The 13,742-nt window shown below is 40.4% G+C and overlaps 1 protein-coding gene across 2 annotated transcripts; it reads left to right on the forward strand.

The window, feature by feature from the left end:
• The first annotated feature begins 1,775 nt into the window (after window positions 1-1,775).
• On the forward strand, window positions 1,776-13,513 carry LOC112258362 (SET and MYND domain-containing protein 5-like). Of its 2 annotated transcripts, XM_024432685.2 has the most exons (13): window positions 1,776-1,914; window positions 2,670-2,778; window positions 3,011-3,150; window positions 5,868-5,989; window positions 6,287-6,356; window positions 6,617-6,721; window positions 6,981-7,043; window positions 8,792-8,862; window positions 8,972-9,078; window positions 9,373-9,429; window positions 9,576-9,670; window positions 10,150-10,220; window positions 12,490-13,513. In XM_024432685.2, exons 1-13 carry the CDS (start codon window positions 1,822-1,824, stop codon window positions 12,623-12,625), a joined length of 1,239 nt encoding a protein of 412 aa, XP_024288453.1. In that variant the 5' UTR covers window positions 1,776-1,821; the 3' UTR covers window positions 12,626-13,513. The 2 variants fall into 2 exon arrangements, with proteins under 2 accessions (XP_024288453.1, XP_024288454.1); XM_024432686.2 differs by lacking the exons at window positions 2,670-2,778; window positions 3,011-3,150 and having other exon boundaries at window positions 1,785-1,914.
• The last annotated feature ends 229 nt before the right edge of the window (window positions 13,514-13,742 follow it).

A 13,742-nucleotide genomic window follows, 5' to 3' on the forward strand; every position in this document is an offset into this window, starting at 1 on the left:
CTGCTCGGCTGAGGAACCTTACAATTATCTGTATGTGTGGGGTACAGAGAGGAGGTAGTCACTCAAAATCATGTTAAACACTATTCTTGCACACAGAGTGAGCCAATGCAACTTTATTATGTAACTTGTTTAGCAAATATTTTCTCCTGAACCTATTTAGGCTTGCCATAACAAAGGGGTTGAATATATTTCAGATTTTCATTTATAATGAATTTGTAAAAAACTCTAAAAACATTCCACATTGACGTTAATAGTGTGTGTAGGCCAGTGACACAAAATGTGGAAAAAGTCAAGGGGTGTGAATACTTTCTGAAGTCACTGTATATCAAAAGATGGCCATCCTGTAATCATCTCCATTCTACTGTTCTATTTAATTCTGTGTTCATGGCAAAACATATTGTCTGTAAACATAATCTCAATTGAATCCATTTTAAATTCAGGCTTTAACATAACAACATGTGGAAATAGTCTAGGGGTGTGAATACTTTATGAAAGCACTGTATAATGTGAAAGAGCAGGCTAGGCTATTCTGTAGGCTACTTGAGTCTGACGTAAAGATTACAAAGAGGCCCCTGTCCAGAAACGGCCCCTAGCCTCTACACCCCGTACCACAGGCTATGGTTGAATCCCAGTTCTCCACCCTCCTCCCTAGGTGTGCACCATCATGGATTTAAAAGCACTGGATTGGTGTAAGATTCCACCACTATTATGGGGAATGTGCAAGTGCACACTTGGGGAAAAGGGTGGAGAATCGGGATGCAGCCTAGGTCTGTTTCTTGACTAGGGCCATTCTAGGACATTCTAGAGGAAGTCGGTTTGTGGACCATGGTTGCTAAAAATAAAGTTTTCTATTCTACGTTTTGTACATTCCTTTCCCGATGATAATTGCATGAGAAAGGGTACAATACAGTATTGACTGATTGAAGAAGTTATATAACTGGTGCACAGTTATATTGCACAGTACAATGTTTTTGTGTGTATGAATCGGAGGCTGTTATTATTATCAGAATATATTGTACTAACCAATGTGTTATCCATTACCTCCTCTACATATTTAAAACTGGAATCCTTAGTTGCTAAATTCATTTTTGGACTTAACTTAATTATATATATCCATTAATTCTTGAAGAATATAACTTATAAATGCCTCATTAGTTTAGTTCAAATGTACCCCATCAGAACCCAAAATACAAGATTATTTTACTCCAATGTTTGTAAACAATGTAAACAAATACTGTGTAGTCTCAACATGGTTAAAACTATAATTGGTATATCATGGATGGTCAGTCCTTGCATCAATAGCTTTGTCTATGAATTTGAAAGTGGTGATATTTTTCCAGATGCATCATCACTCAGCTTTTAACCAAATCAGGGGTAGGGTGACCACTTTATTGTTTCAATTAAGGATTCTATTCTATGTATTTTCTGCTACTCAAAATGTACTAAATGTTATCTATGATTCAATTGCATGTCAAAATGTTTAGTAATATTCTAAAATATATAAACTTTTATTTGTCTTCTGTCAAATGCATGTATGTGTGACAGTGAGCCATTTACCTTTGCGTGACAATGAGGGTCAGCTTCCGCATAATTCATTCATTTATCAGGTGCTGTAAAATATTGGGAAAGTTTGGCGTTCATGATATGATTCATTACATTTCATCGAAGATAAAATCATGTCAGAATTTTGCAAGGCACTAATTGTAGTCAATCTGTATACAAGAAAAATACTAGCTAAATCAACCGCTAGAGGCCACTAAATGCCTACGGGTAGACTCTTCTAAAAACGTCAGAGTTGAAAGGTCGAAGGTTGTTTTGAAGATGGCTGCCCCCCAAGATGACATGTTTTCTCTCTGCGTCGACCCCACTAAAGTTAGCGGTTGTGTGGAAGTCCGATTTATTGACAAGATTAAGGTAATGTGCAGACAATGATTATTTTGAAAAGGCTAATTTCAAGTTTATCGGATCTAGCACCGTTTTGATGCCAAATTCATTGGCACACATGCTGTCAATCTGTAGACTGGCTGGGCAAATCAAAAAATTATTCACAGGACAGAATTTGTTGTAATTTTGTTGACGTTTTCTGGCAGGCTTTAGCTACGTAGTTACTTGCTAAGCTGTGTTAATGTTTTAGATTCATCATGGTGTAACCGATGTGAAATGGCTAGCTAATTAGCGGGGTGCGCGCAAATAGCGTTTCAATTGGTGTCGTCACTCCCCTTGCTCAGCAAGGGCCGCGGCTTTTGTGGAGAGCGATGGGTAAAACGATGCTTTGAGGGTGGCTGTTGTAGATGTGTGCAGAAGTTCCCTGGTACGAGCCCAGGTAGGGGCGAGGAGAGGGACGGGAAGGTATACTGTTACAATGGCTTATTGTAGTTAGCTAGCAAATTACGTTCACCACAAATTACAGTCACCACCGTCATGCCACATGGATTGCTATCTGATTCCTTTTAAAACTAGCTAAGCTTTTTGTCTATTTAAACAACTAGCATCTTGAAACGTTAGCTATCTAGGTATGCACAGAGATACCTTTTGGGGGGCTAATAAAGTGCAACGGCTAGCCTGTTCTGAGTCAATAGGATACACTTTGTGTGGATAAAGTATGGGTAGGTGCATATTACTGAAATTGACAATGCTTTTTATATCTAAACATTTGGTTTTTATTTAAGGGCAAGGGATTATTCGCCAAGAAGGCCATCAAGAAAGGGGAGACCATTTTTATTGAGCGCCCTCTTGTCTCTGCCCAGTTCTTGTGGAATTCCCTGTACAAGTACAAAGGTGAGGTGTTATAGGTTCAAGATTTAGGTGATTGACAGACTGAACACATCCTCCTTCCTAAAATCGTGGAGCAAAAATGTTCCAGCATGCTTTGCTTTCGCATGCTTTGCTTTTTAGATTAACATAGGCCAAGGGGGAAACCTCACATTTTGAGTCTTTTGAATGGTCTTTAATATTTAGTGACATGACCCTTAGTTGTCTCATTTATCATCCATCCCTGTCTCTTCTCCAGCCTGTGAGTTTTGCTTGCGTGCTCTGGAGACAGCCGAGGATAATGCCCGTAGACTCAGTGGCATCCCTGACCTCAGTCTACCCCACCCCGAGCTGTGCAAAGTGCATCCAGAGCTACACCAAGCTTGCCCACAATGCCAGGTGTGTGCCTCTCACAAGTGCTCCTCATCTGCACTGCCAATTAAGGACTGGACAGTACTGATCGAAAAACACATTGTAACCCATTTTTGAAAGTGGGTTTTAGCATATATTTTCGTTTATCTCCTGCATCTTCGCAAACTGAAGTTTAATTGTAAGGATGTTTTTTCTATTAATAGCGTAAAATTAAGATGTACAGAAAGACTCATGTGAAGGCCAAATTACAGAGGAGGAACTTCTTGATGCAATTAAAGCCTTTAAGTCCAGTAAAACTCCAGGGCTGGATGGCATACCAGTTGAGGTACATCAAACCCTTTTCCATTAATAGCATGTTTTGATCACTTCTATAAAAATGGTAGACTATTGAATACTCAGCAAGAAGGTCTGATTTCACTATTACTGAAACTGGACCCAGGTGGTAAATCCAGCCCACCTAAAAAACTGGATGCCCTTTACACTTCACTGTTGTGATGCAAAAATTCGAGCAAAATGCATAGAATAAAATAAAAAAAGAAACTATTGTCAGAGAAGTTTTTTTTACATGGACGATACATAGGAGATAATATAAGAGAAGTACTGGAAACAATAGAACACTATGAAAAATCGGGGAAACCGGGCCTGGTGTTCATTTTGAAAAGTACAACTAGGATTTATGTATAAATGGAGTATTTTAATTTTGGAGGATCTCTTATACAATGGGTTAAAGTTATGTATAGTAACTCCAGTTGTAAACGAGTAAATAATGGCTACTTCTCAAAGTATTAAACTGTCAAGAGGAGTGAAACAATGTTGTCCACTATCAGCATATCTATTAATAAACACGTACCATTCCAGTGTTTAATTGCTATATTGTAATTACATTGCCACCATGGCCTATTTATTGCCTTAACTCCCTTATTTTACCTCATTTGCACTCACTGTATATAGACTTTTTGTTTTCACCACAATGCATTTTAATAGAAAGTTAGCAAAATTAGATATATTGTGCCATGAAAAGGTAAATACCTGTCTATTTGTGGAAAAATCACCCTGATTAATTATTTAGTCATATCCCAGTTTACGTATTTACTCATGGCCCTGGCTACACTGAACGACTTGTTTTTTAAAAATTGTATGAGCAAAGAATATTCTACTTTATTTTTAATGGCAAGCCAGACAAAATTAAACGTGCCTATTTATATAATTCATATGAATTCAGAGGGCTGAAATTTAAATATTAAAGCATTGAACCTTTCACTAAAAGCTTCAGTCATACAAAAGTTGTACTTCAATCTGAACTGGTTTTCCAGCAGATTAGTAAGAAGAGCTCTCCAGAATAGCTCATCCATTCAAAAAAAGGCTTTTTTTCCTTTTAGTCAGATTACAACACCTTTCGGTTATTTGAAAATTAAATAATCTCTAGAATATCCCTATTTTTGAAACAAGCCATGGAAAGCTGGTTGCAATTTCAGTTTAATCTACCTTAAAAGACAAAACAAATATTACAACAAATATTATGGTTAAACTCCTATACTAATTGATACAAAAAATATATATATTTTATTTTTGGAAAAATCATATAATTATCTAATCTTTGTTAATGATATCATAAATGCAGCTGAGGGGAGTTATGTCACACATACGGCTAACATTAATATATGGAAATGTCTGCTTTATTCACAATTACAGCCAACTGATTGCAGCATTACCACGGGATGGGGGAGAAAGTAAGGAACTTGTCTGTCGGCCCTCCATTAGACCAAAATTGGTTAAAGAAAAAATAAATATACCAGTTTCATTTAAGGACCAAAAAATGGACAGCTGCGCCATAAAGGTTGCAAAATAGTTGGGATGAGATTTTCAATGTTCCCGATTCCATGGCACATGGTTTATGAACTGATGGATTCAAAACGTATAGTTGTCCCATTTAAATTATTTAGCTAAATTCTTGCAACCATTACAATGTTATGTATATGGGGGAAACATCCATCCCAGCTCTGTTGATTTTGCTGTGGGAATACAGAATCATTTGATCACTTGTTTTGGTACTGTCCACATGTAGCGTGTTTTTGGTCACAGGTTCAGAAATGGCTTAAGATTTACAATATTTACCTGGAGATGGCACTGCAAATAGCACTGCTGGGTGACTTGAAAAGCCATAGTCAATCAATCAATCTAATAATACTCTTAGAAAAAAATTAAAGATCAACATTTTTACTATGAGAATAGAAAGGTTCAGAACTTTAAAAAATATTTGGGAATGAGATTGATGGGAGGATTTGAGGGTAACAGAAGGGTGGTACAAAAAAAAGATAACTAATGTCTAATATTCTGTGAATGTATATTTTATGTATAAGCTTTAAGTAGAGGCCTAAGTATTGTTGTCCATTAGATTACTCCAATTAGGGGAATAATAATAAAGGGGAAATTATAAAACATATGGGGGATTGGAAATTATGAAGACAATGACATAGATTGTGGGTTCTATTAATAGTCAATATTGATCTGATCTACCCCCTAAAAAATACAAATAAATGCATACATTGTATTGGAAAGCAATATGGAAGATTCCTACTTTGCCTGTGTTTTCAGATCAGTAAAGATTAAGGATTAGAAGCCACTTAAATGAGATGTACCTGCCCAATGCCACATGGAGATGTGTTGATATGCTGTAGCTACTTCCTCCAATCTAGTCCAGTGTCTCGTTTTGGGTTTCAGTGAGACTTTGTTTCCCCCTGCAGGTGATGTACTGTAGCAACGAGTGTCGGCAGGCTGCGGCAGACCAGTACCATCGGGCCCTGTGCCTAGGCACCTCCCAAGAGGACCCAAACCACCCCATCAGCAAACTAAAGGATGCCTGGAGGTGAGAGATGGATTTTCTGTTTAATTGAAAACCACTAGATGGGGCCCATATTTTTCTTGGGCTGGATTTAATATTTTTACTAGCTGTCAAATGCTTGCTTCCTCATTTCTTCTAATTCCTCACCTCCCTCTCAAAGCACCCTCCCTTGCAACTCCCTTGCTTTCAATTAGATTTGTGTAAACGAGGACGAGAAAGCAAGGATTTGACAGCTAGTAACATTTTCAGATCCAGCCCCAGTAATATTTTGTCTGTGATTGTTGCAGTATGAATTGACATTGTCCCTTATCTGTCCCCTAGGAGCATGCACTACCCTCCTGAGACCTCCAGCATCATGCTCATGGCCAGGATGGTGGCCACTGTCAAACAGGTGAGCCTCCTGCCTCAGCCTTTTTTTTGTTGAGCTTCTCCAGTTCCAAAGTGGGTTGCACTTTGTATTTGCATTCTGTCTTTGTGGCGAATGTTAGTTTGAGATTAAGGTTTTTGGAGATTGAAAGATTTTCACAATGCCTGGAGAAACATTTAACCTGTCAGTTTGATATAATAAACCTATATTCTTTGCATACCTGTGCATAATATGTATTTCTCAAACATAATAATAATAATGTTGGAATCATTTGCGTCATGCAGGCCCAGGACAAAGGGCACTGGCAGAAGCTGTTCTCTCAATTCTGCAGCCGTGCGGCCAACGAGGAGGAGGAGATTGCACATAAGCTGCTGGGAGAGAAGTTCGAGGTAAGCATAGAGATAATGCTTCCCCCATCCTTGTTTCCTAAATTCCCCTTAAGGCTCATTAGAGGAGGTCTGAGGAAAGGACCTTGGAACACTCCTCCAATGTGCTTTGAGAAGAATTGAGGAAACCAGGTTTGAGCTTCAAATTTGTTTTTTAAAAAATGTGGTCAGTAATTACCTTCGAGTCACCATTGGAATAGATTTTAAAACATTTACTTAATGACTGTTACCTTCATTTTGACATATTGTATTGGGTTTGTAGGGGCAGTTGACCGTACTACGAACCCTGTTTACAACGGCACTTTACGACGATCATCTCAATCGGGTGAGTGTGGCACCATTTCCCCTTTCACAACCAATTTATTTATAGACATAAAGTCGTGGCCAAAGGTTTTGAGAATGACACAAATATAAATTTTCATAAAGTCTGCTGCCTCAGTGTCTTTAGATATTTTTGTCAGATATTACTATTGAATACTGAAGTATAATTACAATTACAATCATAAGTGTCAAAGGCTTTTATTGACAATTATATGAAGTTGATGCAGAGTCAATATTTGCAGTGTTGCCCCTTCTTTTTCAAGACCTCTGCAATCTGCCCTGGTATGCTGTCAAGTGACTTATGGGCCACTGATGGCAGCCCATTCTTGCATAATCAATGCTTGGAGTTTGTCAGAATTTGTGGATTTTTGTTTGTCCACCCACCTCTTGAGGATTGACCACACGTTCTCAATGGGATTAAGGACTGGGGAGTTTCCTGGCCATGGACCCAAAATATCGATGTTTTGTTCCCTGAGCCACTTAGTTATCACTTTTGCCTTATTGCAAGGTGCTCCATCATGCTGGAAAATGCATTGTTTGTCACCAAACTGTTCCTGGATGGTTGGGAGAAGTTGTTCTCGGAGGATGTGTTGGTACCATTCTTTATTCATGGCTGTGTTCTTAGGAAAAATTGTGATTGAGCCCACTCCCTTGGCTGAGAAGCAACCCCACACATGAATGGTCTCAGGATGCTTTACTGTTGGCATGGCACAGGCCTGATGGTAGCACTCACCTTGTCTTCTCCGGACAAGCTTTTTTCCGGAAGCCCCAAACAATCGTAAAGGGGATTCATCAGAGAAAATGACTTTACCCCAGTCCTCAGCAGTCCAATCCATGTACCTTTTGCAGAATATCAGTCGGTCCCTGATGTTTTTCCTGGAGAGAAGTGGCTTCTTTGCTGCCCTTCTTGACACCAGGCCATCCTCCAAAAGTCTTCGCCTCAACTGTGTGTGCAGATGCACTCACACCTGCCTGCTGCCATTCCTGAGCAAGCTCTGTACTGGTGGTGCCCCGATCCCGCAGCTGAATCAACTTTAGGAGACGGTCCTGGCGCTTGCTGGACTTTCTTGGGCGCCCTGAAGCCTTCTTCACAACAATTGAACCGCTCTCCTTGAAGTTCTTGATGATCTGATAAATGGTTGATTTATGTGCAATCTTACTGGCAGCAATATCCTTGCCTATGAAGCCCTTTTGTGCAAAACAATGATGACGGCACATGTTTCCTTGCAGGTAACCATGGTTGATAGAGGAAGAACAATGATTCCAAACACCACCCTCCTTTTGAAGTTTCCAGTCTGTTATTCCAACTCAATCAGCATCACAGAGTGATCTCCAGCCTTGTCCTCATCAACACTCACACCTGTGTTAATGAGAGAATCAATGACATGTCGTCAGCTGGTCCTTTTGTGGCAGGGCTGAAATGCAGTGGAAATGTTTTTTGGGGATTCAGTTAATTTACATGGCAAAGAGGGACTTTGCAATTCATCTGATCACTCTTCATAACATTCTTGAGTATATGCAAATTGCCGTCATACAAACTGAGGCAGCAGACTTTGTGAAAATTAATATTTGTGTCATTCTCAAAACTTTTGGCCACGACTGTACATGTTTTTCGAGCTGGTACTTAGCTACTTCTTCGCTCCCAGTAGACTAGACTGTAAAATAATGTCTTTGATTGAACAATTTCTTATGGACATGTGTGATTATGATGCAGATAGTTTATGCTATAAGGTGTGTCCTTGCATGTTACAGTGGTTTACACCTGAGGGATTTCGTTCCCTCTTCTCCCTTGTGGGGACCAATGGACAGGGTATAGGTACCAGGTAAGGTTCATATCTAAATCTCCAACTCATAAATAATGCACTGTGCCATTAGTCTGAATATTATTCAATTTAAAATGCTGACATTGTTTTCTTATGTCTCGTTATCTAGTTCTCTCAGCCAATGGGTTCATGCATGTGATGCTTTGGCGCTGACTAGCCAGCAGAGGGTGCAATTGGATTCCTTCATTGACCAACTATACAAGGATGTCGAGAAAGGTCACAATTCCCTCCCTACACTCAAATACAGTGCCATTTCCTGTGATATCTGTACCGTTTGAGGAATACTGCAGAAAACTGTCTGATAAATAGATTTGAGTCTAAACCTACATTACCAAGAAAGTTCTTCAGAGGCTTTGTACAGCTCACATTTTTATGAAAGATAGTAAATAATACTTGGCGCCTCTGAATTGGGGTGGCTTGACTCAGGCATATTTGAAATCGTTACTAATATGGAATGAATCTCCTCTACTGACAATGGAGGTCAGAGTTTAATTAGATTTGTCTCCGCAGAGACCGGTGACTTTCTGAACTGCGAGGGTTCCGGGCTCTTCCTACTGCAAAGCGCATGTGAGTCGTCACTATCGGATGGTTTCTAACCCCAGCTCCCAGAATCCTCAAACATGCTCAACATACAGAATCAATTAAATTAACTAGAAATACATTTATTCACTGGTCAAAAGTTTGATTGTTTGATTATTTTGTCTACTCTCTAGGTAACCATAGCTGCATTCCGAATGCGGCGGCATCTTTCCCGAGCAACAACTTCTTGCTTCATCTCAGTGCCCTAAGTGACATCAGCCCTGGAGAGGTCAGAAGAGGATGCTGGGGGGGGTGATAAATTCTGTCCGTGGATAGATGGGACAGAACATCCTGGCTTGCTCTGTTGTCAGCCGGTATTAGGGGTCTCTGAGGCTTTAAGGATTAGAGCGGTTGTGTCAGGCTGTCAGAGAGATTGAGAAGGCTTGCATCTGCCTGTTACAGAAGCGTCAGAAGGGGCCAGAGAAATGTTTTGCCAGCCGATTGAATTCTGGCAAAAAATGTGAGCGCTTTAAGTGTCGTTCTAATGACCATGATCGGATAGTGACAAGATTTGGCGCCTGCTGCTGAATAAACATGAAACAACCAGATAAAGTAACAAAACTTGAACAATAACTCTAGTAGTTTGAAGTGGCTAACTCATTCATTGTTGTGTAAATGAATCCCTATATAGTAACTGTAATGGGAGGTCTTTTGATGTGAATGTCCTCATCTGCTAACATGTTAAACTCTGTTTCCTCACATCTCCAGGAGATCGGTATCAGTTACTTGGACTGCTGTCAGTGTGACAGGAGCCGTCATAGCAGACACAAAATCCTGAGGTAAACAACTTAAATCCCCTGTGTACCAATCCTTTTGACAGACTCAAACTGTTCCTAGTTCAGTCAAGATCAATGGCCACCCTCCCAGGCAATAACGGGCAGTCCTGGGCCAGCACAGCCAAGGAGTTCTGGCAGTTATTCCGGTGCCTACCTATGCTCCGGTACTGATTTTTACCCCCTTAAACCCAGGTCTGGTTTGCTCTGCGGGAACCCATTTTTGGATTCATATTCACTGTATCCTGTTGAAAGGCACTTCACCTTGAAAATCTGCAACTCCCAGAAACTGAAGGTAGTGAAGCATGAACAAAGACTGGTCTCGGTCTCTTTTCTCAGAAAATGAGAACCAAAGATGGTGGATAAATTAAGATGGTTCACTCTGGTGGTTTACCGTTGAAAAAAGAAAGAAGTCCATTCCAGTCTACTTAAAGGCCCAGTTCAGTTAAACATTTCCTGTACTTTATATACAAAAGTATGTGTACACCCCTTCAAATGAGTGGATTTGGCCATTTTGACAGGTGTATAAAACTGAGCACACAGCCATGCAATATCCATAGACAAACATTGGCAGTAGAATGGCCTTATTGAAGAGCTCAGTGACTTTCAACTTGGTACCGTCATAAGATGCCACCTTTCCAACAAGTCAGTCCGTCAAATTTCTGCCCTGCTAGAGCTGCCCCGGTCAACTGTAAGTGCTATTATTTTGAAGTGGAAACATCTAGGAGCAACAATGGCACGACCGCAAAGTGGTAGGCCACACAAGCTCACAGAACGGGACCACCGATTGCTGAAGCGATTTGCGTGTAAAAATCATCTGTCCTCGGTTGCAACACTCTCTACCGAGTTCCAAGCTGCCTCTGGAAGCAACGTCAGCACAAGAACTGTTCGTCGGGAGCGCCATGAAAGGGGTTTCCATGGCCGAGCAGCCGCACACAAACCTAAGATCACCATGCGCAATGCCAAGCGTCGGCTGGAGTGGCGTAAAGCTCATCCCTATTGGACTCTGGAGCAGTGGAAATGCGTTCTCTGGAGTGATGAATCACGCTTCACCATCTGGCATTCCGACGGACGAATCTGGGTTTGGCGGATGCCAGGAGAACACTACCTGCCCGAATGCATAGTGCCAACTGTAAAGTTTGGTGGAGGAGGAACAATCGTCTGGGGCTGTTTTTCATGGTTTGTGCTAGGCCCCTGAAGGGATATCTTAATGCTACAGCATACAATGACATTCTAGATGATTCTGGGCTTCCAACTTTGTGGCACTAGTTTGGGGAAGGCCCTTTCTTGTTTCAGCATGACAATGCCCCCGAGCACAAAGTGAGGTCCACGCAGAAATGGTTTGTCGAGATCTGTGTGGAAGAACTCTCAACCCCATCAAACACCTTTGGGATGAATTGGAACGCCGACTGCGAGCCAGGCCTCATCACCCATCAGTCCCCAACATTAAAGCCTTCCCAGAAGAGTGGAGGCTGTTATAGAATCGATGGGGGGACCAACTCCATATGAATGTCCATGATTATGGAATAAGATGTTCGACGAGCAGGTGTCCACATACTTTTCGCCATGTATTATATATTCCCACACTGAAGTTGGAATTATACTTTGAAATGTTGAAAATTATGATAATGCCCCTTTGGTATAAGAGCTGTTTGGAAATGTCAGCCTGTTTTTGTGGGATGGCGTTTTGGCCTGCCTGGTGACATTGGTTTGTTAGTAGACCAATACCAAAGAGTTCTAAACCTCTGCCAATAAGAGCTAGTTTTCACCTCCCAACTCAGACCCTCCCAGACAGTCCTAGCTAAATTCTTGCTTAAGAAATTGCTCTTTTTGCTTCTTTTCAACCGTTTTAAAATTTATAACAATCACAGTAACGTACTTAATTGTTACCCAGAAATGATTTGATATTGAGATTAAAATGTCTGCATTAGACCTTTAACTGTTTGTCTCCCACATAGACACCAATGCAATAGCAGCTAAGTCTGTTCTACTTAGTTCATTGACTTTCAATGAACCAGAACAAAACAGCGAGTAGGGGGTCTCGCTTCCTCTTCCTATTCAGACCCACATTGTATTACGCTTACATAAACAGTAAGTTTACCGTGTTGAATCATGGCATTTATTTTTGAGGAGCTCGCAGATTGACGCAAATGTATTTTATCAGTCTGCGTTATATTCTTTATTCTTCCTTTTGCTCTCTCGCCAAGGCAATCTTTGTCCAGAACGAGACACGCAGCCGTGTGACTTATGTATAACATCGTTATTCTCTTCCCAGGGATAACTACCTGTTCATCTGCTCGTGTCCAAAATGTGTGTCTCAGATGGATGAGTTGGATCTGACGTCAGACGACGAGGAGGAGGAGGGGGAGGCCGAGGGGGATGACATGGAGGACGAGATGACGGACGTCTGAGGGGGTAAAAAGACCCGCTCTGTTCCCACTCACCCCCTCCCTCCCTAATCCACTCACTCAGCTATGCTAGCTAACTGCACAGTGAAAACCAACCTTAAAGAAGACCTTGCATATCGCCAAACATATCAAATTCGTTATGTAACTAAATATTTTTTTCAAGGAAAATAAGTCACTCACTGGCCCTACTCTTTGGATCTCCCCCTTGAAAAGCGTTTGCTCACATTACTGTACAGTAGCAGACGTTTTGGCTGTCACCTCTCGTGTATCTTCTGCTTATTGGAAAAGTTTACATGGAAGACGTCCAGTTCACTAATGTTTTTCATTTATCACCGTTTTTAGTACATCTAGAATGGTAGAAACCATTAAATTGGCAAGATGTCATTTATTCCTCGTGTTGAGTGCATTAGGTGTAGATTAATTCAGACAGAATTATATAGTGCCTGTTCTGCGAAGGATAATTCACTTGGCAAACCAAGTAGTGATAACATTACAGTATAGAAGAAGTAACTGACCCTAATTAAGTACATATATTTTCATATGAGATTAGAAACGGTCATTGCAAGCGATGAGGTAACCATCAACCAGGATATTACTCTGAGACCTTGAGCTGTTGAAAGCTTTTGTCAGTTAACTATTTGCCCTCAATACAACCGCAATGACTGTAATCTTCAGTGCCAACATTTTCAATGTTACCGGACAAATATGGCTAACATCGAATGACTAACTTCAATTATCTCAGTTGGCATTTCAGAGCAGTGGTGCATGAGAACAAATTGCTTTTGATGTCACACAATGAAATGCTGCAATGTAAGAGCAGCAGTAAATAATGTATGAGAATCCTAGAAATTATAATTTTTATTGCTCTGGCATAAACCATTGAGATTAAAATGTCTTGTCTCTTTATTTGCTTTATTTGTATTCTCAGTACAATTTGGATTAAAGCAGAAGTTAAGTCAACTGGCAATTTCTCAGTCTTCATCAAATATGAACCACAAGTCAACATTGTTTGAAGCAGACTGATATCCTGTGGATAACTAGATATTCTGAAGTCATTAAGTCTTATTTGTGAGTTGTCGCCAACATCTTTGAGAGCATGAAGATTTGACAAGTATTCCTT

This window comes from Oncorhynchus tshawytscha, linkage group LG09 (assembly GCF_018296145.1).
Source record: "Oncorhynchus tshawytscha isolate Ot180627B linkage group LG09, Otsh_v2.0, whole genome shotgun sequence".
Taxonomy (NCBI): Eukaryota; Metazoa; Chordata; class Actinopteri; order Salmoniformes; family Salmonidae; genus Oncorhynchus; species Oncorhynchus tshawytscha.